The sequence below is a fragment of the Muscardinus avellanarius genome (assembly GCF_963383645.1).
Source record: "Muscardinus avellanarius genome assembly, chromosome: 9".
NCBI lineage: Eukaryota > Metazoa > Chordata > Mammalia > Rodentia > Gliridae > Muscardinus > Muscardinus avellanarius.
The window spans coordinates 11,411,888-11,439,148 of NC_137795.1; the positions used below are offsets into that span (position 1 = coordinate 11,411,888).

A 27,261-nucleotide genomic window follows, 5' to 3' on the forward strand; every position below is an offset into this window, starting at 1 on the left:
AGCTTTGTACTTTTTCAAGATCGTTTTGGGTATCTAGAATACATATTCCATAGTAGGATAGATTTTTTTCTGAAAAATAAATATATAAATATATGATAGTTTCACCTAAAAAAAATAGAAAAAAAATATTCTCTGGTAAGAAAGAAAGCAAAAAGAAATATTGAAATGTTATCTTTAAGTCATCCAAGCTTGGTATCAGACAAATGAAACTGTTATGTGAGATTATCATTTTTAATTTTGGACAAATTGCTATAATACTAGATGTCAACCACTAAGCCAAGCATGGGAAGGAGGGATGGGGAGAGAATGGGGTGGGGATCTGGTAGGGGCTAACTGGGCGAGGTGTGCATGTATGTCTACAAAAGTTTGTATCCCACTATGATGTATGAATACAATGCACCAATAAAAAAAATAAAATTAAAAAAAAAATGGAGTCACAAGTGCTCAACAGCACCAGAACAGAATGACCTCTGACGGGCCCATTTAAGAGCAAAGACAAACACACAGGCCATTGTAGCCAACCCAGGTCGGCGTGGCTCGGACGTCCCTGACGCTACCCCGCAAGAAGAGGGCTTTGGGACTGCACTCCTGCTGGCCGCAGCCACTTTCTGCCTAAGCCCACCTCTCCTCAACTCAGTAGGACACTTACTCCATCTTATACAATGAGCTGCTGCCTGGCTCCTGAGTCACGAAAAGCACATTAGATCTTTAAACTAAATTGTTGTAACTTTGTCGTTTGACAAGTAGAAGTGCAATTAATAAATGCAGAATAGCCGGGTGTGGTGGTGCATGCTTTTAAACCCAGCATTTGGGAGCCTGAGACAGGAGGATCCAGGTTCGTGGACAGCCTCAGCTACTTAGTGAAGCTCTTTGCAACTCAGTGAGACCCTGTTTCAAAATAAAGAATAAAAAAAAAAAAATAGGGCTGGGGGTGTAGCTTGGAGGTAGAATGCCCCTGGGTTCCATCCCCAGTACCGCAAAAATAAATAAATAAGTAATAATGATAGAAATAGAAAATCATTCAGCAAACCCCAGCGTAATAATTGTTTCAGAAAAGAATAATCAATAGTTGTTAAAATTAGTGGGCCAAAGTCTACTGAGAAACGAGGTATTTACCTACTCTCAAAGTATCCCCCATGACACTAATGCCGGTGGGACCACCCTAACTCTATAATGGAAAGCACACGGCAGCCACCACCTCAGCCAAGATGGCTGTCCACCAGCAGGAAGGGACAAGCAAAGAGTGAGCCTCCTGACGCCAGGAGCCTGAAGACAGCCCCACTTCTATGGTGTCCTCGCGCAAAACATGAAATATGAACACAGTCAGAAGGACACATCAGACAGCACTATAATGAAGAACATTAAAAAAAAAAGCAAGTCTCTTTAAAAGTGTCAAGGTTATGAGAGACAAGAACTAAGAAACTGTCCCAGATAAGGAGACTGAGGAGACAGCCATACAAAAATACAATGACAATAACAGACGGAACCCTGAGCCAAGAAAGCAGGGCACCCCTGGAACAATGGGCAAAACGCGGACAGGTCTACAGACAGGCCAAAGCAGGCCCTCCTTATAAACGATGGGACCACTGGGGATCTAGTTGAAAGAAATATGAGAATTCTTTATATGTTTTTGCAATTCGTTTTAGATCTGAATGACCCAAAAATCAAAGTGTTTTAAGACCAAATAATAATAAAGAGACACTGGGAGTTTCCTGAGAGAATATGCTGGTCCTTGGTTAGCTAGGGACAGAACAGCTCCAGGCACAGCTGCTAGCAGATGCGCCACCCGCCAGACCCTCACTCTTGAGAAGCCTAGGCTGCTGCTCAAGGCACCAGAGCTCCACAGGCTCCAGGTCTGATTTTGCAGCTCACGGGACTGAGCCAGCTCATACGAGATTGCTTACTCCAGGGGATCTCAGAACTCTGCAAGGTGGAGCTGCCCGAGCACACAGGGACGCAGACACTGCTCCAGCTCAGGGCATGCCAATGCCCTTGTGACCAGCTCGGAGCCAGCAAAGATGTGGTCTGCGGTCCTGGGCTGCCACCCAGGGGGTGCAGGTGCCTGGGAGGGAAAGAAGGGCAGGAAGCCACACAGCAAAACCAGGGGAGGAGCTCATAGCCCGAGGCTCAGCATGGAGAACCTGACTCAGGGCTTAACTCCTAACTCCTAAAAACTAAGTCAGAGTTTCCCTAAGAAGACAAGAAGCACAGAAATGCACAAATGTGGAAATGAGAGAAAAACTGAACATTACCTGTTAGTGGACGATGGCATTCAAGAGGTGTGTTAAAATTACAAGGCTGATCTTTTTTTTTCCCCCTCCAGAACTGGAGATTAAACCCAGGGGCATTCTGCTGCTAAGCTACACCCCCAGCCTTATTTTTATTCTTTTATTTTGAAACAGGGTCTCACTAAGAGGGCCTCAGTAAGTTGCTGAGGCTGGCCACAAAACTGCGATTCTCCTGTCTCGGCCTCCCAAGTACTGGGATTACAAGCGTGTGCCACCACACCTGACTCAAGAGTGATCATTTTAAGCATGACTTTTAACTTGTACCCTCCACCTGTTCAGCTCTTTAAGTGTCCACGATGTGGCAGGTGCTGGGATCCCCAGTGAACAGGCAGGCCGAGGCCCCACCTTAAGTGGGAAGTAAGATGATGCCCAGCACCAGCGTGGAGAAGCCATAGAGCCAGGGAGGGGCTGGCTAGCCCTGCATGCCTGTCCCAAGTGGCTTCCCTCCTGACTGCCCAAAGAGCAGGGCACTGTGGGCAAAGAGGGAGGAGACACGAAAGGGCAGCGTGCACAGGATGGACGCACGGGGAGCTGGGAGTGTGCAGCCACCGCCCGCGGGACAGAAGGCAAGGAAAGCCTGCCTAGGGACATCCTGTGCCAGGGAGATGGCACAGAGCTCCTACACGTGCAGTTCAGGCAGGAGGGGTGCCAGAACTATCCAAGTGCCCACGAAGATTCTAGGAACCTCTGCTTTCAGCCTCGTCCTATCCTGACCCGAATCCACTGCTCCCAGGCTGGCTCTCCTGGACAGAAGCAGCCTCGTGTCGTGACACCCAGGCTCAATCCCAAACCTACTCCACCTGCAGTCTCTGCCTCAGCAATAATCACACGGCGCCCCTCCTTCAACGCAGCCGAGTGCCAGTGCTTTTCAGTCCTACTCTCCCCAGAACTCCAGGCCCACACCCACTGCCTATTTGGTAATCCCACAGAGGCCGTCAGTCAGATTTTCAGAGACACACAGCTAAAGCCAGCTCTGAGCACTCACAGATGCTCCCCCTCCTGTACCCTACTGACTGTCAGTTCCATCCTTCCAGTTGCTTGGCAACAAAGTTTGAGGGGGAGAAAATACACAGCTACATTCAAAATTCTAAGTGTGAAAAATACATATAATTTATTACTAAACATTGTTATTATAAAGTTAGAAAATATAATTTATTACTAAATATAATAAAAACTAAGCAGTCTATACACCTAGAAAGTCTTTAGAAACCAGTAAGAGAATGCAGTATAGGTGTACAAGACCTACTGAATAAAAGCATTTAAATTCTACAGAAGAATATAAAATATGACTTTAATTATTAAGACACACCCTATATTCCCAGACAGCAAGCCTCAAAAGTGTAAAGATGTCATTTCTCCCTAATTCAAAACAAAAATTTAATGTATTATCAATAAAAATTTTTCAACAGAATCTTCATATGGAAAAATTAACTTACAAAAAAAGTCTAGGAAGGAAAAAAGACAAACATTAGTCCTACATAGTGTTAAAATACACAATGAAGCTGGGCGTAAGCTGGGTACAGAGGCACACACATCATCTGTAGTCCAGTGCTTGGAAGGCGGAGGCAGGAGTGCAGGTCCAAGGTCAGCCCCAGCAACCTCCTGAGCCCCTGTGCGACTCAGTGAGACCTTGCTTCAAAATAAAACACAAAATAGGGCTGGGGTGTAGCTGAGAGGTAGAATGCCCCTGGGTTCCATCCCCAGCACCACACACACACACACACACACACACACACACACACACACACACACAAAAGCATGGTAAATTACATCATTTGGTACTGACAAACAGAACAAACGTAAGTTTAGTATTTGTAAACAAACTGCCTGAAAAAGTAAAAAATAAAAATTTTAAAGTGTGTTTACAAGCCGGGTGTGGTGGCACACACTTGTAATCCCAGCACTTGGGAGGCTTAGACAGGAGGATGGCACAGGTTCGAAGCCAGCCTCAGCTACTCAATGAGTCTCTCAGCAACTCAGTGAGACCCTGTTTCCAAATAAAGTATAAGATAGGTCTGGGAGTATAGCCCAGAGGTAGAAAAGCCCCTGGATCCCACTCCCAGTACCACAAAAAATAAAAAATAAAAATAAATAAAGTGTGTTTACGAATAATTAAAATCAGACCTCAAAAAAAAGCAAATGGTAGCTGGGTATAATGGCATTTGCGTGTAATCCCAGCTACTCTGGACACTTAGGCAAGAAGACTGTAGGTTCAAGGCCAGCCTGGGCAACTTAACCGGACTGTCTCAAAATAAAAAAGGCTAAGGATATATCTCAGTAGTAAAAAGGCTCCAGGATTCAATTCCCAGCACCAAGAAAAATGTGAATGGCATTTCAAAGAAACCCGAAAAAAGGGCAAAGTTAAAGTGGCCCAGAAATGGGCTGCGGCCACTCCTCGCACCTGGGATGGCATCAGGTTCCCCAAGATAAACTGGCGACACGAAGGCACACAGAGAGGAACTCTCTGGGGCCAATGAAGCAACATCCATCAAAACTAAAATCCCTTCCACCAAGTGACTCCTGTTCTGGGAATTCATCCAACTGACATCCATACACGTGTTCCAGGAAACACATCCGGGCATAGTCAGGTCTGGACACCAGCGGTTTAGAAGCAACTTCAACACCTACCCCCAGGGACTCATTAAGTGGTGATGTTAAGATTTGCAGGGGAGCCTGGACAAAGCAGTTAAGAAACTGGAGCTTCAGAAAGCCCACACAGCAGACAGCCACACCCAGACCTCCTACAGCCGACCTCTGGGAGGGGCCCAGCGCCTGCAAGGACAGCCCAGTGCAGGATCTCAGTGAACCAGCGCAGGCAGGCCCACATGCCAGTGCTCAGCAGCAACACGAGTGCGGGCCACACAGTGTCCTAACTGCAAACGGAGAGGGCGCCAGTCTACTGCGGGCAGCTATCAGGAAACCTCCTGAGCACCAAGGCCAAGGTGCCCAGCAACAGAAGGCGCCCAGTCAGTGCGGAGAGCGCTTATCAAGGGCAAGAGCACTCGCAGTCCCTCTGGGGATGGGGCAAAGTCAACACTCACAGCTGTGCTGCGTGCACGTGGACTAGATAAGATGGCCAAGAGCACACACGCAGCCCCTGCCTCCAGGAAGAACTCACTTCAATTAATACTCCTTCCAAAATGTTGCCTTTAATCCAACTCCGACTTTCAAGAAACAGAACGGAGGGCATACTAAACCACATCTCAGGTAAGAATCAGCAGACCCAAAACAGTCGTGAACCCAGCAAACCAGCCCATTTCTCTTTGGGGCTTGTTTCTTTGTTTTCTTTTACAGTGCTAAGGGGTGGAACCCAAAGCCTTGCACATGCTAGGCAAGTGTTCTACCAGAGAGCTTTAGCCCCAGCCCAACCTGGGTGTGTGTGTGTGTGTGTGTGTGTGTGTGTGTGTGTGTGTGTGTGTGTGTGTATTACTGGGGACTGAACCCAGGGCCATTCTACACCCCCAGCCCTATTTATTCACTTATTTATTTTGGTACAAAGGATTGAACCCTGGAACATTCTATCTCCATGCTATTCCCCGGCCTTTTTTTTTTTTTTTTTCTTTTTTGTGGTGGTGGTGGTGGTTCTGGGAATTGAACTCAGAGACATTCTACCTCTGAGTTATACCCCTAAACCCCCAGATTTTTTATTTCTTATTTGGAAACAGGGTATCACTAGGCTGCTGAGAGCCTAAGTTGCCGAGGTTGGCTCTGAACCTGAAATCCTTCTGTCTAAGCCTCCCAAGTACTGGGATTACAAACTGGGTGCCACCACACCTGGCCTGCATTTTTTAATTTAAAACAAGGTTTTGCTAAATTGTTAAGGCAGGTCTCAAGCCTGCCAGAGGTCTGGGATTACAGGCCAGTGCCACCACACTCAGCCTGATTTCTTTTAACAAAGAAATATTGAGTCCAGGCGTGGTGGTGCACGCTTGTAATCCCAGCATTTGGGAGGCAGAGACTGGAGGATCGCGGTTCGCAGACAGCCTCAGCCACTTAGTGAGGCCCTTCACAACTCAGTGAGACCCTGTTCCAAAAAATAAAAACGACTAAAAAATAGAACCGGGGATACAGCTCGGAGGTAAAGTGCCCCTGGGTTCCATCCCCAGTACTGCAAAAAATTTAATAAAAAGAAATATTGAGGGGGAAAGAAACTTTTCAGAAATGAGGGCCAACTATGAGCCACTGCTATCCTCAGTCTTACTTACAATCTAATTCAAACAAACCTGTTTCAAAGTTTATACGCTGGCTGAAAACATTACCGCGTGAAATGTTGTAAGGCAGGATCTGGTTCAAGCAACCCAGGAGGGAGAAGTGGAGGCCACTGGAGCCGGAGAGCGAGGGCACACGAGTCTTACACTCGGATGCCTGCTGTGGCTTCTACTTCTAATCCGACCTAACAAGCTTTTTGTGAGGCTCATATATTACCTTTCTTTTCTTTTCTTTTTTTTTTTTTGGGGGGGGGTTACTAGGGATTGAACTTGGAGGCATTCTACCTCCCATCTCTGCCCCTAGCCTGATTTTATTTCTTTATTTGGAAACAGGGTCTTACTAGGTTGCTGAGGGCCTTACCATGTTACCAAGGCAAACTTTGAACCGGCGATCTCCCTGTCTCAGCCTCTCAAGTACTGGAATTACAAGAGTGCACCACGAAGCCTGACCATATATTACCTTTCTAATGTAAAAAAGAACTAGCTTAAGTATTATAAAAAAAAAAAAAACCAATAACTTTCAGACAGAAGTTGGTTATTTTGGCTTACAAAGTACCTCACAGATAATCTGGTGAATACTTGTTTTTCTTCAAGAGTAAAGCAAATCCACATCTAGCCCAGGTACAAGGCCACTTCAGATCCCCACAACACTGGCCCTCATCTGACACAGGATTTTAAGCCCTGGGCCGGAGTAGATCTCACTTTCCTCGTCTGTAAAAAGGAAGCTGAGTGGTTCCCAACATTCTAGAACATTCCCAGGTGACCATCCCATGCCTCTCCCTCCTCCCCAACCTGCCTGCTCCCTGGGACCCTCTGACTCTTTTGGCCAAGACACCAGGTAGTTCTTTTCTTTCTCTTCTCTTCTTGCCTTGCTGGGGACTAAAGTCGGGAGCATTCTACCCTTGAGCTGCATCCGCAACCCTTCTTGCTTTTCATTTTCAGACGATCTCAACTTGCTGGGTCCCCAAGGCTGACACTGAACCTGCAATCTTCCTGCCTCGGCCTCCTGAGTGCTGGGATTACAGTCCTGAGCCACAGCGCAGAGCTCCAGATCACTTTCTGACAGAGCTTCAGTATCCAACAAACTTAACATAAACCACTGCTTCCTAAAAAGGAAGCCAGTAAGCTTCTCTACAACATAAAATGAATTTTAAAATAAAAATACAATGTTTCTAGAGGGAAATAAAAGTCTTCCTAACAACCCACACCAGGTTTTCCTGACTGGCTTACATTCTCCGAAGCCCTCTGAAGCCTGAGTCCCCTTACAGACCTCATGAGCAGTACCACAGGCGGCCAAGGCTCTAGCCCCACAAGGTCCTGATAGCTGAACCTAAGGGGAAAGGCAGGCGCCCTTCAGCCCTGGCCTCTACTCCTAGGCCCCTCTCTACAGCTGTGCAGCACACACCCAGCTCAGAGCAGAAGCCACTGCAGGCACACAGCACGCAGCAGCTACAGCATCAATTCAGGATGCAAAAAGAACACGGGGAGTTTATTTGTTCCGCAAATAAAAGTTTCCAAATATACGTGTGTGTGTGTGTGTGTGTGTGTGTGTGTGTGTGTGTGTGTGTGTATTTATATGCATGGGGGAAACTACACAAAACACCCCAACAAGTTAACAGGAAGTGGTGGGGGGGGTTTTTCTTTACACACTTGAAAAGCTTTACTCTGCCCTGGTGGGGCACACTTGTAATCCCAGTACTTGGGAGGCTGAGACAGGAGGATCGCCACCTCAAGGACAGCCTCTGCAACTCAGTGAGACCCTGTTTCCAAATAAAAAATAAAATAGGACTGGGGGTGTAGCTCAGAGGTAGAATGCCCCTTGGTTCAACCCCTAGAACCACACACACACAAAAGCCTTTTTTTTTCTTTTTTAAGAGAAATAATAGCAATAGTAATAACAAGCTCTTCTGGAGCCCTCCCCTTGTCAGGAACCACACTAAGCAGGTCCTGGCATTTGCCTCGCCCAGTGCACACATGGCCTGTGGGCTGGACACAGGCTGAGCGTTCTGGTCATGCCCGTGACTCTACAATGCGCCTCCTGCAATGGGCACCTCAAAAGCCTCACCAGCGAAGGAAGAAACTGCTTAAAGACAAAGCAGGAGCCCAGCTTTCTCAGTGTGCACACCCAACAGGAGGAAGCCGAGGCCTAGTGTGCAGGCTCATCTGTCCTGACAGCCCACTGAGGGACACCAGGGGCACAGGGTCCTGACAGGTGGTGGACACTATAAATGTTAGTGTCCCCAGAACGCTTCATGTTGAAGCCCTAACCCTCGAGGTGATGATGTCTGGAGGTGAGTATTTGGGGTGCAACTCAGTGAGACCCTATTTCTTTTTTTCTTTTTCTTTTTTGGTGGTACTAGGGTTCCTGGAAACCCTTCTACCTCCAGGCTACACTCCCAGACCTATTTTATATTTTTATTTGGAAACAGTCTCTCAAGAGGCTGGCTACAAACCTGTGCAATCCTCCTGTTTCCGCCTCCCAAGCGCGGGGATTACAAGCGTGCGCCACCACGCCTGGCCCAGTGAGACCCTATTTCAAAACAAAGAATAAAAAATAGGGCAGGGGGTATAGCTCAGAGGTAGAATGCCCCTGGGTTCTGTCTCCAGTACCATAAAGCAAAAAAAGAAACTACCCAGGTCACAGTGTTTTGTTACAGCAGCCTGAAGGGACTCAGGCAGTGAATAAAAGCAAAGAAAGGGCGCTAAGAAACGGAACCCACCCTAATGGGGGTCTCTGCCCTAATCACTGAAGACACAGGAACAGCCAGCCACAAGTGGACAGGGTGAAATGAGGTCCACACTCAGAAGGCACGGTAACCTGCAGGGGAGAGCAGGTTTCCTGATGAGGTGGAACTGAAGGGAGCGGGGAGGCAAGGGAAGGGAGCCCGTGCCTGCAGTGCTGCGGCAGGAGGAGCCTCACAGAGCATCTGCCAAGGGCACTACTGGGAAACTGATGCCTCTCCTCTGAACACTGCCATCCCTTCTCAGGAAGCACGGAGCCCTCTAACCATTGGGCACAAAGGCCACACCACCAAAAGTAAGAGGAGGGACCAAAGCTTCCCACCCTGCGAAGTGGCTCGTGCATACGGTAGATCCACGAAGCCCTCTTCTCACACAGCCTCTGCGCTGCTTCCCTGTGCAAAGCAGGACCGCCTGGCTGGAGTCAGGGTCATGGCAGTGCCATTCAATTCCAACAACGTGGAAGTACCAATCCCTGATCCCCAAGACAAAGACACCCTGTCCCAGTGCTCAGGACAACCGTTTGCAGATGATAATTGACATTCTGTGTGTGTGTGTGTGTGTGTGTGTGTGTGGCACTGGGGATGGAACCCAGAGGCTTTTTACCTCTGGGCTATACTCTCAGACCTATTTTCTATTTATTTGGAAACAGGGTCTCACTAAGTTGCTGAGAGCCTCACCCAGTAGCTGAGGCTGGCTTCGAACCTGTGCGATCCTCCTGTCTCAGCCTCCCAAGCGTGGGGATTACAAGCGTGCGCCACCACGCCCAGCTTTTGATAACTGACATTCTTACTGCTGCTTTCTTTCCTTGTTCCTAAGATAATTCTGTTCATGATTTATACAAGGAAAAGCCTAGAACTGGCACAGCTTTGCAGATTTTCATCAGCACCCCTGCCCCACAAACAGCGATTATTCCACTGCCTGCAGCGACGCCTGCAGGTCGAGAGCCGGAACTGCAGGTATCATGGCTCATGCAGCGAGGACATCAACATCACAAGAGACAAGCCCTAGCAGCAGCTCTCGAGAGGCACTAGTGAAATCCATAGGCATGGTCACTGGCCAAGAACAACATTAACACTGAGATTTTAGCTGGGTGTGGTGGCATGAGCCTGTCATCCCAGCACTTAGAGGCTGAGACAAAAGGACTGCAGGCTTGAAGCCAGCCTCAGCAAATTAGTGAGGCCCCCAGCAACTTAGTGAGACCATGTTTCAAAATAAAAATAAGGAGCTGGGCGTGGTGGCACATGCATGTAATCCCAGTACTTAGGAGGCTGAGACAGGAGGATTGCAGGTTCGCAGCAAGCCTCAGCTACTTAGTGAGGCCCTCCTGAATTTAGTGAGACTCTGTTTCAAAATAAAGAATAAAAAACAGGGCTGAGGGTGTAGCTCATAGGTAGAAGGCCTCTGGGTTCAATCCCCAGTACCACAAAAATAAATAAATAAATAAATAAATAAATAAATAAATAAATAAATAAAGCAAGCCGGGGGTGGTGACACACGCTTGTAATCCCACCAGTTGGGAGGCGGGAGGCTAATACTGAAGGATGGCAGTTTGCAGGCAGCCTCAGCTACTTAGCGAGGCCCTTTGCAACTCAATAAGACCCTATTTCAAAAATAAAAAGACTGGCAGGCGTGGTGGCGCACGCTTGTAATCCCAGTGCTTGGGAGGCTGAGACAGGAGGATAGCGCAGGTTTGAAGCCAGCCTCAGCTACTTAGTGAGGCTCTCAGCAACTTAGTGAGACCCTATTTCCAAAAAAAAGTATAAAAAATAGGTCTGGGAGTATAGCCCAGAGGTAGAAAAGCCCCTGGGTTCCACCCCTAGTACCACAAAAAATAAAAAAGAAACAAAGAAATAAATAAAAAGACTGAAAAATAGGGCTGAAGATGTAGCTCAGAGGTACAATGCCCCTGGGTTCCATCCTCAGTATTGCAAAAATAAATAAGTAAATATATAAATAAAGTAAAATAAGGGCTGGGATGTAGCTCAGAAATATAACACTCCTGGGATTCAATCCTCAGTAACACACACACACACACACACACACACACACACACACACACTACATACATACATACACACATACAACATAAAGCTGAAGTTTTTTTTTTTACAAACTGTAAGCACACTCTCTGTGGCTAGCTTGTGCAAACAAGAAAATGTTGGGAGCCCCACATGGGCCCTCTGAGCAGGAACACAGCACCTAAGCACTGGGACAGGACACTCCTCTTCAGTTGGGCTCGCTATTTGCCCAAGCTGAGACCCGTCCCCTGCCCCCTGGGCAGAGCACGCATGCGATTCAGGGCAGCTGTGGCTTCCTAGCTGGGGAGAACGATGGCATAAATAGGTCTAATTAAAAGTTCCTTCAAATGTCCCCGTAAGGGACCAAAAAATACCATACATGTGCTTTTATGTATAAAAACCTATTCACTCTTCTACAAGTACAAAGTGTGTACCGCAGAGATGTTAGGAGAACACAGCAGTAAGCTGCAGGGTCTGAGGCGTGAAGCAGCACCGTGGGAGCGGGCACGGTGGCACACGCCGTGAGCCAGGACGAGGGGGCTGCAGGTCCACAGAGTAGAAGAGACACTAGCCTGGACACGGATGGAGGGCCTGGGTCCAGCTACAAAAGGTCTGAGGGAAAGCTTCAGCTTCCACTCTGAAAACACTGCACTTCTCAGGTGCAGCCGGTACCTGTGCCTCCTCCACTTCTGTTCTGTTCATGGGAAACCCGCAGCTGAAGGCCAAGAACACCACAGTCCTTGGGAGCGTTCTTATGGCAGCAGTCTAATCTGACGAGGGGGAAGGCTACCAAGGAGTTCCTGAAACATCCCTGGGAAGTCTTGACTACACTTACCACTTGGTAGAACTCACCATGCTCACCTGAACTGACCTAGAACCCAACTCACTGGTTTATGAAAGAAAGAAAAGAAAAACTGTCTCTACAACACAATAAGGTAGCTATTTTATTCTGTTACTAAGAAATTTTTAAAAATCCCTTCTTAAATTTTTTAGGAATTATAAAAGAAAAATTATATAACAAAATATATGCTCTCTGTAGAAAATATAGTAGAAACAAGGTGAAAATGAAAACATTCCTAATTCCACCACTCCGTGGTAGACACTACTGATTATTTCTTTATAGCTTTTCCTCTGCATTTGTATACTTTTAGATGCTTTTGAAATTTGATATTAGACTATAAAGTTTTGTTTTGTATAGCAGTGGGGAATCAAACCCAGGGGCATTCTAGCTCCAAGCTATATCCCCAGCCCTATTTTACTTTTTATTTTGAAACAGGGCCTCACTAGGTTGTGAAGAGTCTCGCTAGGTTGCTGAGACTGTCCTCAAACCTGCAATCCTCCTGTCTCAGCCTTCCAACTACAGAGATTACTGGTAGGCCATGCCTGGTTTAGACTATAAAGTTTAAATACTCCTTTTCTCACTTAACGTTATACCCCGGTCAGTCAGGGTTCAACCAGAGAAACTTACTAAGACTTACGTGGCCTCGGGGCTGGCGAGGCCAGGCCACAGTCCACATGGCAGGCCGCTGGAGGAGTCTCCAAGAACTGAGAGCAGCAGCTGTCCACAGAGGGACTTTCTTCTCCTTCAGAGAAGCCTCGCCTCTGCTCTGCGCTCTGCAGGCCTCCCAGCGCTTCACCAGGCCCACACACATCCCCAAGGCGACCGGCCAGCTTCAAGTCAGCTGCTTACGGATTCCACTCACCTCTACTCACTCCTTCACGGTAACTCTAGACGAGTGTCTGCGACCTCACCAAACTGACACAGGACACTGACCACCACAACGTCCACAGGGCTGACCAAATAGCCATGTCAGCAATCCTTTTCCCCACCTCTTCTTGCAGTACTAGGGACTGAACTCAGGTACTCTACCAGCCCATTTATTTGTTCATTTTGGTGCTGGGATTGAACCCAATAGAGTTCTACCTCTGAGCTCCACCCCCAGCTTTACTTTTTTTTTTTCAGTACTGGGAATTGAACCCAGGGGCATTTTACCTCCAAGCTACACCTCCAGCTCTATTTTTTATTCTTTATTTTAAAACAGGGTCTCGGTTGCAAAGGGCCTAAGTAGCTGAGGCTGTCTGAGAACCACGATCCTCCTGTCTCAGGCACTCTATTTTTTATTTTGAGACAGGTTTTCACTAAGTTACAGAGGATCTCCCTCCCTAAGTTACTGAGGCTGTCCTTGAACCTGCATTCGTCCTATTTCAGCCTCTCGAGTACAGGGATTGCAGGCGTGTGCCGCCCCTCAGCTCAGTATGATTGTTATGTCTTGGAGACTGCCCGTGTAAAATGGCAAACCACCTCATCAGTGTTCTATTGGGACTGCTCCCCTAACGAGCCACCCCGTGTCTCTCCCTCTCTTCAGACCGCTCTATTCCCTGAGACAAAACAGTATTGAAAATTAAGCCAACTAGTAACTCTACAACAGCCTTAATTAAGCGTTTGAGTAAAAGGTCCCTCACGTTGCATCAAAAGCTGGAAGCGGCGGAGCTCCTGAAGAAGGCATGCGGAAGGGACACAGCCACAGACTCGGCCTCTTGCACCACACAGCCAGGTGGTACAGCAAAGGAGAAGTTCTTGAATGAAGTTAAAAGTGCTACTCCAAGCTGGGCATGCGTGGTGGCACACACCTGTAATTCCAGTACTTGGAAGGCTTTATTTCAAAATAAAGAATAAAATTATTATCCCCTGGGGGGGGGGGATAATCTCAGAAGTAGAAGCCCTCTAGGTTCAATCTCCAGTGCCACCAAAAAAAAAAAAAAAAAAAAAAAAAAAAAAGCTACTTCAGTGAACACAATGAGAAGAAAGCAAAACAGCCCTACTGCTAATTGGGAGGTAGTTTTCATGGTATGACAGGAGACCAAGCCAGTCACAACATCACTTCACTAGAGCAAGGCCCCGACTCTTCACTTCCACAAAGGCTGCAGAAGGCAACCAAAGCCAGCAGAGGCTGGTTCATTAGTTTAAGGAAAGAAGCCATCACCAAGCCATGAAAGTGCACGGGAACCAAGTGCCGACTGGAAGCTGCAGCAGCTTCTCCAGAACCAACCGAGGACAGCACTGCCCTGACAATAAGCTTTCAATGAGACAGGCCACGCGTGTCAGAAGATGCCACCAAGGACTTCCACAGCTGCAGAGGAGTCGATGCCTGGCTTCAAAACCTCGCGCAATAGGCTGGATCTTTGTTAGGACTAATGGTGACTCAAGATTGAAACTGGTGCTTATTAGCCCTTGAGAATTACACGAACTCTACTCTGCCTGTGCTCTACAAATGGAGCAGCCTAGCCTGGATGATGGCCGGTTTACAACATGGCTGAGGATATTTTAAGACCACTGTTGAGATCTAATGCTGAGAAAAAAAAGACTTCTTTCAAAATATGGCTGTTCAGTGACAATGCACCTGGCCACCAAAGAGCTCTGATGGAGCTGTGCAGTGAGATTAATTGCTGTTTTCATGTCTGCTAACACAACATCCATTCTTCAGCCCACGGCCAAGGAGTAATTTCAACTTTCAAGTCTTGTTATTTAAGAAATAAATTTCAGTTGTATGAATATAATGCACCAATAAAAAAATTTAAAAGAAAAAAAAATTCCACCCTAGACAACAAATCTTAAATTTGCAATGGTCCTAAGAACCAGTGAGTTCAGTTCGATGTTTATAGGCCAATTTTTTTAATAAAGAACATTTGTCTAGGAAAAAAAATTTCATAAGGCTATAACTGCCTTAGTGACCCTTCTAATGGATCTGAGCAGAGTAAATGGAAAACCTTAAGGAAAAAGGAAAAAGTATTCATCATTCTAGATGCCATTAAGAAAACTGTGATTCATGGGGAAAGGTCAAAATCACCAACATTGCCAGGCGTAGTGGTGCAGGCTTATAATCCCAGCATTTGAGAGGCTGAGACAGGAGGATCGCAGGTTCGCAGGCAGCTTCAGCTACTTAGTGAGGCCCTCTGCAACTTAGTGAGAACCTGTTTCAAAAATAAAAGAATAAGCTGGGCGTGGTGGCGCACGCTTGTAATCCCCGCGCTTGGGAGGCAGAGCCAGGAGGATCGCGCAGGTTTGAAGCCAGCCTCTCTGGCTTAAGAGACCGTTTCCAAATAAAAAATATAAAAATAGGTCTGGGAGTGTAGCCCAGAGGTAGAAGGGTTTCCAGGAACTCAAATAAATAAATAAATAAATAAATAAATAAATAAATAAATAAATAAATAGAAAGAAAATAAAAAATAGAGCTGGGAGCCACTAAGTGAAGCTTTCTGCAACTTAGTGACAGCCTGTTTCAAAATAAAAATAAAATAGGGCTGAGGGTGTAGCTTAGAGGTATTAGTTTATTCTTATGGATAAGTAGAAATTCTTGAGATGAACACTATTCCTGGTAAAGATGCTGTGAACACTGATGAAATGATTGCAAAGACAGAGTGTGTGAGGAAGAGTGTGTGTGCGTGGAGCTGAGGATTGAACCCAGGAGCACTCCATCTCCAAGCTACACTGCAAGCCCTATTTTAATTTTTGTTTTGAAACAGGCTCATCCTAGGTTGCTTAAGGTCTTGCTATGTTGCTGTTGCTGAGGCTATCCTCGAACCTGCGATCATCCTGGCTCAGCCTCCCAAGTAACATCAAAGGATTTAGAATATCACATAAATTTAGTTGATAAAGCAGCAGCCGGGTTCGAGAGAAATGATTCAATGTTGAAAGAAGTTCTACTCTGGGTAAAAATGACATCAAACAGCGTCACTTGCTACAGAGAAATCTTTCGTAAAAGGAAGAGCCAGTCAATCTGGCAAAATTCACTATTGTCTTATTTTGAGAAACTACCACAACCACCCAACCTTTTACCAACCACCGCCCAGAACAGTCATCAGACTAGTGGTCTAGAACTCCACTAGTCAAAGCTTTTGAGCGTGCAAACGGCAAACTGAATACTCCCTACCTCTGGGACATCTCTATGTGTGGCCATTCTTTTACTATGGAAATTCAGAATTCTTCCAAAATTTTGCTGACATAAGTAATGCTAGAATAAATAAAACTGAAATGCACAGCGTTACACTGAATGTTTCTGCCCCCTCATCAGATCCTATGTTGGATCCCAATGCCAAGATGGTGGCATTAGGAGGCAGTGCTTGGGAAGTCACGAGGTCAGAGGGCTTTCCCACCAATGGACCTAGTGCCCTTTAAGAGAGACCATGGAGAGCATTTTCCCCCTGCTACCCTATGAGAACACAAGAGAAGACAGAAGTCTGCGAGCCAGAAAGTGGGAAGGGGCCTCTCCCTACACACTGGCTGCAGGCAACCTGATCTTGGACGTCAGCCTCCAGAGTGTAGGCAATAAAGTTCTGATGTTCACAAGCCCCTCGGTGATGGTATTTTGTTACAGCAGCCTGAACTAATATAAACAAGCAACTCTGTATATTCCATCTTTCTCTTTTTTTTTTTTTTTTTTGGTGGGGAGGAAGGTGCTAGGGAATGAACCCAGGGGCACTGTACCTCGGAGCTATATCCCCTGTCCTATTTTATTTATTTATTTATTTATTTATTCATTTATTCATTTATTTTTGGTGGTACTGGGGTTCCTGGAAGCCCTTCTACCTCCGGGCTACACTCCCAGACCTATTTTTTAAATATATTTTTATTTGGAAAGAGGGTCTCTTAAGCCAGCGCAGCTGGCTTCAAACCTGCCTGATCCTCCTGTCTCCGCCTCCCAAGCACAGGGATTACAAGCGTGCGCCACCACGCCCGGCTCTATTTTATTTTTTATTTGGAAACAAAGTCTTGCTAAAGTTGCCAAGAGCCTTGATAAGTTGCTGAGGCTGGTTTCAAATCTGCAATCCTCCTGTCTCTGCCTCATAAGTACTGGGATTACAGGCATATGCCACCACACCTGGCATGCATTTAACTTTTTTTTTTTTTTTTTTTTTTTTTTTTTGGTACTTGGGATTGAATTTAGAGGGATTCTACCTCTGAGCTACACTCCCAGTCTGATTTTCTTATTTGGGAACAGAGTCTCACTAGGTTGCTGAGAGCCTCACTAAGCTGCCAGGGCTGGCTTTGAACCTGCGATCCTCCTATCTCATCCTCCCAAGTACTGGGATTACAAGTGTGCGCCACCACGCCCGGCTAACGTTCATCCTTTTTATTGGCACTCTGTAGTCTCCTATCATAAAGTAGTTCAAAGCGACAGGGATGCACAGGGCGTCTGGTGAGCTGCAACCGCCCCTCCCCTGCCCCATACATGATGCTGAGATGGGCAGTGGCAACTTCGCATATGTGCTTTAACAGGAGTGGAAGTATTTCCTTCATAATTCTCCCTCTCCCCCATCACCAGCCTCTCCTAAACGGGCTTCTCCTCCCTCACCTGAAGTCCCTGCGGTGTCCCATTTACTCCTGGCTACCACTTATGAGAGGAAATATAGGACCCTCCGCTTTCTGTGAAATCTCACTCAACATGATGTTCTCCAGGGCCATCCATGTTCCTCCCAATGACATAACCGTGTTCTTTATTGCTGAGTACAGTTCCACCGTGTGGCTATCTACGATTCTGCAGACCATTCATCTGCTGATGGACACCGAGGTTGGTTCTATAATCCGACTGCTATGAGGTCTGCTGCTATAAACACGGACATGTATGTAGCACAATAATATTCTGATTTCAATCATTTTGGAAAGATAGTCAAGAGTGTATAGCTAGATTGCATGGAGGGTCCAGTCTCAGTTTTCTTTTCTTCCTTTTTTTTTTTTTTTTTTTTTGTGTGTGTGTGGTACTAGGAATTGAACCCAGAGGCTTTATGCCTCTAGCTACATCCTCAGACCAATTTTGTTTCTTATTTGGAAACAAGGTCTCACTAGGTTGCTCAGAGCCTCACTATAATCTGCTAAGGCTGCCCTTGAACTTGCGATCCTCCAGTCTCAGCCTCCCAAATCCTAGGATCTAAGTGTGTGCCAGGACACCAGGCTCCATTCTGTTTTCTGAGCATCTCCACACTGATCTCCATAGGGACTATACTGGTTTGCAATCCAACCAGTGAATCAGAGTTCCAATTTCCCCACATCTTTGCTAGCACTTGTTTGAATGATCACCATTCTAACTGGGGTTAGATGGAAATCTCAGTGTAGTTCTGATCTCCCCCTCCCTGACTGCTAATGATTTTGAACATCTTTTCATATATTTATTGGCCCTATGTATTCCTTCTTTTGTGAAGTATCTATTTAGTTCAAAGAGCTGTTTCTTTCTTTCCATTTATTTATTTATTTATTTATTTGCAGTATTGGGGACAGAACCCAGAAGCATTCTACCTTTAAGCTACACCCCCTACCCTATTTTTTATTCTTTATTTTGAAGCAGGGTCTCACTGAGTTGCAAAGAGCCGTACTAAGTAGCTGAGGCTGTCCGCAAACCCGGATCCTCCTGTCTTAGCCTCCCAATGCTGGGGTTACAAGCCTGCCCCACCACACTCAGCTGTTTCTTTAGTGTTAAATCTTTTAAGTTCTTTGTATTCTAGACATTAGTACTTTGTCAGTAGCTGGCAAATATCTTCTCTCATTCTGTAGGCTCTCTTTTTAAATTCTTGATGGTTTCCTTTGCTGAAGAGAAACCTTTTCATTTACTGTCATCCCAATCTTTTCTTTTTTTGTGGCACTAGGGATGGAACCCAGGGACCTTCTACCTCTGGGCTATATTCCCAGACTTATTTCAAATTTAATTTGGAAACAGGGTCTCACTAAGTTGCTGAGAGCTTCACTAAGTAGCTGAGGCTGGCTTTGAACCTGTACAATCCTGTCTCAGACTCCCAAGTACTGGGATTACAAGCATGCATCACCACGCCCGGCTTCATCCCAATTATTAACTCTTGTTTTACTTTCCTGAGCTTTAGGGTCTTACTGAGGAAGTTTGTAACAGTGCCGGTATGTTGGAGTGTTGGTCCTATGCCCTCCTTTAGTAATTTCAAAGTCTCTGGTCTAATCTCCAGGTCTTTGATTCATCCTGAGTTGATTCTTGTACAGGGTGAGAGGTTAGGATTTAATTCCATTTTTCTACAAATGGATAAACAGTTTTCCCAACACTATTTGTTGAAAACCAGGCTGTCTTTTCTCCAATGTATATTTTTGGCACCTTTGTGGAAAATCAATTGCCTATAGCTGGCTTGGTGATGCATGCCTGTAATCCCAGCATTTGGGAGGATGAGACAGGAGAATCACAGTTCAAGGACAGCCTCAGCTACTTAGTGAGACCCTTTGCAACTCAGTGAGACCCTATTTCAAAATAAAAAATAAAAAATAGGGCTAGGGCCGGGCGTGGTGGCGCACGCTTGTAATCCCAGCATTCGGGAGGCTGAGACCGGAGGATCGCGGTTCGCGGACAGCCTCAGCTACTTAGTGAGGCCCTCTGCAACTTAGTGAGACCCTGTTTCAAAATAAAGAATAAAAAATTGGGCAGGAGGTGTAGCTTGGAGGTCGAATGCCCCTGGGTTCCATCCCCAGTACCCCCCTCAAAAAAATTAATTGGCTATAAATGTATGGATTTCTTTTTGTATCTTCTATTCTGTTTTACTGGTCTATCTGTCTCCCTTTGTGCCAGTACCATGTTGTTTTTATTACTAAAGCTCTGTAGTAATCTGAAATCAGGTATTGCGACACCTTCTGCATGGTTCTTATTGCCAAGAATTGCTTTGGCTATTCTTAGTTTTTTGTTTTTCCATATGAAATTTAGAACTGATTTTTCTACCTCTGTGAAGAATGACATTGGTATTTTAATAGATTACACTAAATCTGTAGATCACTTCTGGTGGAATAGCCATTTTGATAATATTGATTCTGCCTAGCCATACATGAGAGATCTGTCCATCTTCTAAGACCTTTTCTTTCTTTAGTGTTTTATAATTTTTACTACAGAGGTCTTTTATCTCCTTGGTTAGATTTTATTTATAGATGATTTCTTTCTTTCTTTTTTTTTTTTTTTTTTTTTTTTTGGTGGTACTGGGGTTCCTGGAAACCCTTCTATCTCCGGGCTACACTCCCAGACCTATTTTTATTTGGAAACAGGGTCTCTTAAGCCAGCAAGGCTGGCTTTGAACCTGCGCGATCCTCCTGTCTCCGCCTCCTAAGCGTGGGGATTACAAGCATGCACCACCACGCCCCAGCTGATTTATTTCTTTTTTAGGTTACTGTGAATACAATTGTTTTCTGTATTTCTTTCTCAGTGGATTCATGGTTGGTGTGTAGAAAAGCTAATGGCTTTTGCAGATTGGCTGTGCTGAATCCTGCTGAATTTGTTAACCAGCTAGAAATCTTTTAGTTGGGGTTCTCAGTCTTTGGAGTATAGGATCATGTCATCTGCAAATAGAGACAATTTCAGTTCTTCTTTTCCTGTTTGTATTCTTCTGATTCCCTTCTCTTATCACACTGGCTACTTCAAGTACCATATTGAAAAGAAGTAGTAATAGTGAGCATCCTTGTCTTGTTCCTGATTATAAAGAGAATTCTTGAAGTTTTCCCCTATTCAACATGATGTTGGCTTTGGGTTCACTGTATATAGCCTTTGGGAAGTTGAAGTTAAGTTCTTTCTATTAGATTTTCTCCAGTTTTACTATTTTTTTGAACAGGGGCATGCTAGGAATTGAACTCAGGTATATTCTACCTCTGAGCTACACCCCCATCCCTATTTTTTATTTTTATTTTGAAATAGCATCTCACTAGGTTGATGAGAGTCTCACTACTTGCTGAAGCTGTCCTTTAACCTGTGATCCTCCTGCTGGGCCTGCCAGGTACTGGGATTACAAGCATGCACCACTATGCCTGGTTTCTGTGGGTTTTTGTTTTTATTTTTGCGGGTCTAGGGATGGAACCCAGGGGGATTCTACCTCTAGGCTACACCCCCTGCCCTATTTTTTTATTCTTTATTTTGAAACTGGGTCTCACTGAGTTGCAGAGGGCCTCACTAAGTAGCTGAGGCTGTCTGCGAACCTCGATCCTCAGGTCTCAGCCTCCCGAATGCTGGGATTACAAGCACGCGCCACTATGCCCGGTTTCTGTGGTGTTTCTAACTGCTTTTTCAGCATTGAGATGATCGTGTGATTTCTGTTCTTGGTTCTATTGATGCAGTAAATGGCGTGTACTGGTTTACATATGCTGAACGAGCTTTGCATCTCAGGAATGAAACCAACTTGGCCCTCGAGTAGAATTTTCTTGATGAGCTTTGAATGCTTATCAATAGTACCTTGTTTCGAATGTTTGCTTATATGTTCATCAAGGATATTGGTCTGTAGTTTTCTTTATTCAGTTTCTTTTCTACTTCATAGAAAAAGTTTAGAAGAATTCCATTTCTTTCTACTTCACAGAGTAATATGTAAAGGATTGGGTTTAGTTCTTTTAGAAAGGTTTTGTAGAATTCAGCTGAGAATCCATCTAGACCTGAACTTTTCTTTGACAGAAAGATTTTTATCATTTTTCTTATCTCTTTGCTTGTTATTGGTCAGTTTAGGTTTTCTATCCTTCTCGGTTCAATTTAGATAGGTTATATATGTCTAGAAATCTATCGATTTCTTCTGTTTCCCAGGTTATTGGACTTTAATTATTCCCATCTAATTAAAGAGAAGCTACACTTTAAAAGGACTCCAGAAACTGCTTAGGGTCCACTTGAGTCTTTGAACACTATACTGACCATGTGCAACTCCTGGATAACTCGCCTGGACAATCCCCAGAGCTCATGCAGGGCAAGGAGACATTCAAAGGTCACGTATCAGATGACTAAACTAGCTCCAGAAGAAAAAGTACCACAGACACTCCTTAATAATGCTTATAAACAAGCTTCCAAAAGACCATGCTGATCTGCAAACAAGTTTGCTGAAAAGACAAACTCAACGTTTTTGGTTTTTGCAGTACTGAGCTTTTTTGTGTGTGTGGTACTGGGGATGGAACCCACGGGCCTTCTACCTCCAGGCTATACTCCCAGACCTATTTTATACTTTATTTGGAAACAGGGTCTCACAAAGTTGCTGAGAGCCTCACTAAGTAGCTGAGGCTGGCTTTGAACCTGTGCGATCCTCCTGTCTCAGCCTCCCAAGTACTAGGATTACAAACATGTGCCACCACACCCGGCGTACTGGGCAAAATCCAAAGACTCAATACAACATTCATAATATCTAACATCCAATCAAAAGTTACCAAGCATCCGTACCACCACCACCAAAAATAAAAATAAAAACGTTATCAGGCAGCCGTGTGAGTGGTGCATGCCTGTAATCTCAGTACTTTGGAAGCTAAGACAGGAGGATTACAGGTTCTCGGCCAGCCTCAGTTACTTAGTGAGGCCCTCCACAACTTAATGAGACCCTGTTTCAAAAGAAAATGATAAAAATTAGGGATGAAGTTGTAGCTCGGAGGTACAATGCCCCTGGGTTCCATCCCCAGTACAGCAAAAAAGAAGAAAAAAAAAGGTGAGCACCGCACTTTACATGCATCAGAGAAACCCAGTCCAAATCAAGCTGCCTGCTTCTTTCCAGCTGAAATTCATGACAGCCCTGAAAATGTGCTACTGGGCTCACAGGAAGGTCACAGCACTTGCCCAAGGACACAAGGTCAGTAAGCAGCAGAGCCAGAGTGTGCACCCCAGCCCCTCCATCAGGCCCTGAGCCTGTGGCGTGCCTCCCAGCAGTGCTGCTACAGAGAACATGAGACGTCAAGATGCGCAGCTGAGCCCCTACGCTCAGAGTCGGTCCTGGGGAGAGCCAGAGTGTGCGCCCAGCCCCTCCATCAGGCCCTGAGCTCATGGCATGCCTCCCAGCAGTGCACCTACAGAGAACATGAGACGTCAAGATGCGCAGCTGAGCCCCTACACACGGAGTCGGTCCTGGGGAGAGCCAGAGTGTGCGCCCAGCCCCTCCATCAGGCCCTGGGCCCGTGGCGTACCTCCCAGCAGTGTTCCTACAGAGAACATGAGACGTCAAGATGCGCAGCTGAGCCCCACACACAGGGTTGGTCAGGGGAGAGCCAAGTGCTGTTTTGGCTCTGGCCCTCACCTGCTTGTGTAAGTGTGGAAAGATCATTGCCTGGCCTTAGCAAAGGAGGAAAAGAAAGAAGACTGCAACCAACTGCCCTCTGCTCCATGCAACTGAAGGCCTGCGATACACTTTGCAAACCTGGAGAGCTAAATAAACACTGAGACAGAAATGGGTGCTTTACAAAGTGAGAACCAATTACGGATAAACCAGGCCATTAACTGTCGGGGGAGGGAGAAGGAAGCTGGGGAGGAGAAATTCCTACCCGGGGAGTTCCGGGGGGTCCCGAGGGACTTCTGCAGCACCAGCAACCACTCCAGGGCCTTCTGCCTCCTCCGCGGGGGCCACCTGCTGCTCGGCGCGCTGTGGGCCTGGAGGCTGCGCTTGCTCTACTTCCGGTGCCCCGTGGGCCTCTGTACTGCAGTCAACCTCTACTTCCTGGGCAGGGACAGGAACCAGCTCCCTCTCAGCTGCGCCAGCCACGGCAGCCTTGGCTCCCTCTTCTTCTTTCCGCCTCATTTTCTCCTCCAGTTCCTTCCTCCTCTTCTCATCATCCTGCCGGGCCATGTGATCAAAGGTCTTAAATACCTAAAATCAAACAGTGATCCAGCAGTCAGTTCTTACGCCCAGTATTGTACCACATGGTGTAGAAAGGTAGCAAGACCTGCTAAGTACAAAATTAAAATGCAGTAAACCAAGAAAATCCCCCCTGGCAAAATGAAAAAATGCTGCACTTCCACCAAAGTGGATAGGAAGATGTTCTTCAATAGGAAAGTTACAAAAGCAAAAGCAAAGCTGGGCATGGTGACACATACCTGTAACCCCAGTCCTTAAGAGGCTGAGACAGGAGGATCACAGGTACAAAGCCAGCCTCAGCAATTTAGACCCTATTTAAGAACAAAAAAATAAGGTCAGGTGTGTATAATCCTAGCATTAGAGAGGCTGAGACAGGAGGATCCCAGTTCCCAGACACCCTCAGCTACTTAGGCCCTTTGCAACTCAATAAAACCCTGTTTCAAAATAAAGAATAAAAAATAAGGCTGAGGGTGTAGCTCAAAGGTAGAATGCCCTGTGTTCAATCCACAGGACAAAAAAAATTTTTTTCCATCCACAGTACAAAAAAAAAAAAAAATGCCACTGAACCCAATGGTATTCTATCTCTGAACTATACCCCTAGTCCTATTTTATTGTTTATTTTGAAACAGAGTCTCACTAAGTTGCAGAGGGCCTTGTGTTACTGAGGCTAGTGTGAACCTGCAATCCTGTCTCAGCCTCCCAATGGTATTAAAAGCATGTGCCATCACACCTGGCTAGCTGCCATAATTTTTACAGGCCCCAGTCTTTCTCATAACATAAAGAATACTCTACCTGGTACCTTGGGTCTGTGAAAGTACCAACAACTCAGACTCAAAAAGGAAAGATTAGAGCTGGGCGTGGTGGCGCACGCTTGTAATCCCCGCGCTTGGGAGGCTGAGACAGGAGGATCACAGGTTCCAAGCCAGCCTCAGCTATTTAGTGAGGTTCTCAGCACCTCAGTGAGACCGTGTTTCCAAATAAAATATAAAATAGGTCTGGGAGTGTAGCCCAAAGGTAGAAGGCCTCTGGGTTCCATCCCTGGCACCACCAAAAAAAAAAAAAAAAAAAAGATTAGCTGAATGTGGTCACACATACCTATAATCCTGGTACTTGGGAGGTTGAGACGGGAAGATCACAAGTTCAAGACCAACCTCAGAAACTTAGTGAGACCCTCTTTCAAAATAAAGACTAAAAAATAGGGCTGGGGGTATTATAACTCAGAGATAGAATGCCCAGCCTTAATCCCAGTACTTGGAAAGCTAAGACAGGAAGATCACAGGTCCAACGCAAGTCTTGGCAACTTAGACCCTGTTTCAAAATAAAAAGTAAAAAGGGCTGGGGGTGTAACTCAGAGGTAGAAAGCTCCTGGGTTCAATCCCTAGAACCAAAAAAAGAAAAGAACTTCGGAATTGCTGGAAGGAGGAAAGACTGAGAGACCATCGCGGGAAGCGAATGGGAGCTAGACCTCAAGGGCTGGGTGCAGCGGGGACGCAGTAACAGGTCTGGGAGCTGGACCTCCACGGGCGCTGCAGGGGAAGATGGAACAAACGCCGGTGCCATACACAACCTCCTACACGCACTCACAAATATCCTCTGAAGGCGACTGCACCACCATTCCAAAAATGTGAAGAAATAAGGCTCAGGAAGGTTAAGTCACTTTCCTATCAACAAAGGATGGTAATAATATCACGTAAGACAAAGCAGACAACGAAAGACAACACAAACAAAATCCCTAAAGAATAATTACTCATCTCAGGTTGGCAGCACAGGAAGGAGTCTTAGGCCATCAAATCAAGAGGCTGATGACAGCCCGGCAGCGTGGTGGCGCACACTTGTAATCCCAGCATTCGGGAGGCTGAGACTGGAGGATCTGGTTCGCGGAAAGCCTCAGCTACTTAGTGAGGCCCTCTGCAACTCAGTGAGACCCGGGTTCAAAATAAAAGAATAAAAAATAGGGCAGGGGGTGTAGCTCGGAGGTCGAATGTCCCTGGGTCCATCCCCAGACCCGCCAAAAAAAAAGAGGCTGATGAGTAGGGATGGGGGTGTCGAGAGGTGATTTACTCCCCACCCTGACTTAATGCTGTGCTGGTACCATGTCACTAAATATGATTCAATACTTTAATGTCTCACCCATAAGAAACCCTTGACAATATTGAAATCAGCTTTACAAGCCTCCTGCCAAATGGCCTTCTGTTGAGGTCTCCAGGATTCACCCTGATCCATCCAATAAAAATATCCAAAGAATGGACAATGCTGATGGTTGAAAACCCTTCCAGGAAAAAACAAAAAACAAACAAAAAAAAAAACTCTTTTAGCCATCTGTTGGAGGCTCTGCCCTTTGTTTACTGCACTTCACTGTGATTGTTCTCCAGAGTGTCCTCCACTCTGCCTCTTTTCTCTCCCTCAGACCTCTCCAGTTCCCCATCTCTGGCAAGATCCAGTCCCAGAATTCCAACAGCCTGTGGGCAGGGACTTCTGTGTACCTTCTCAAATTCAACTTGTCTACACTCACCTTTTCCCCCTCCCCCAGGGGACAATTCAGTAGATGCATGATCATTCCTCCAACCACCCAGGCCCAAACCTTGGATCATCTCCGCCTCATCCTTCCCCTTCCTCTGTACCTGCTCCCTACCTCCACCACTTCATCAGACAGGGTCACCAAATCTTAACCTATACAAGTATCTTTTATAAATAGTTACCAGATAAATGAACCTGTCAGTTCATCTGTGAAAAAAGAACCAAGACCGACCTCTTAGGTTGTGTTAAGGGTTGAGTAAGATAATACCCCAAGCCAAACATGGTGGTACACACCTGTAATCCCAGTACATGGGAGGCTAAGACAGGTCTGCAGTTTGAGGCCAGCCTTAGCAACTTATAAAGATCCTGTTTAAAACAAAAATGGCTGGGGGTGCAGTTCAGAGGTAGAATATCCCTGGGTTCAATCTCCAGTATCAAAAAAAAAAGGTAATCTGGGTGTGGTGATGCATGCTTGTAATCCCAATTCCAGTACGTGGGAGGCTGAAACAGGATGGCAGGCTCCTGGCCAGCCTCAGCTACTTAGGCCTTCTGCAACTTAGTGAGACACTGTTTCCATATAAAGAATAAAAACTAGGGCTGGGGGTGTTAACTTGGAGGTAGAATCTGGGTTCAATCTCTAGTACCACACACAAAAAAAAGATAATATCTCAAAATGTAAAACACCTGCTACTAGTACATACCAGGCTCTCAGTAAATGTTCTTTTCTCCTCCACACCTTTCTGCAAACTACAATCATCCTATATAGAAGTGTTTTCACCCTACTATGGAACAGTTAAATAACAGAACAGAAAAAGCTGTAGATATACATAGTTCAGTGAAAGAGTACCTCCCTAGAATATGTGAAGCCATGGCTTTCATCCTCAGAACCGCCAAAAGCCAGGAGTGGTGGTGCGCACCTGT

General features: G+C 45.8%; 1 protein-coding gene across 2 annotated transcripts in view; it reads right to left on the reverse strand.

Moving 5' to 3' along the window:
- The window catches only part of NUDCD3 (NudC domain containing 3), a gene marked incomplete at both ends in the record, with an annotated part of 99,928 nt that overhangs the window by 70,465 nt on the left and 2,202 nt on the right, over positions 1-27,261 (reverse strand). For both annotated transcript variants that reach the window (XM_080701534.1, XM_080701533.1), the window contains one exon: positions 23,513-23,835. In XM_080701534.1, the coding sequence (XP_080557660.1) occupies positions 23,513-23,835 (323 nt within the window). The remainder of the gene's footprint in view (positions 1-23,512; positions 23,836-27,261) is intronic.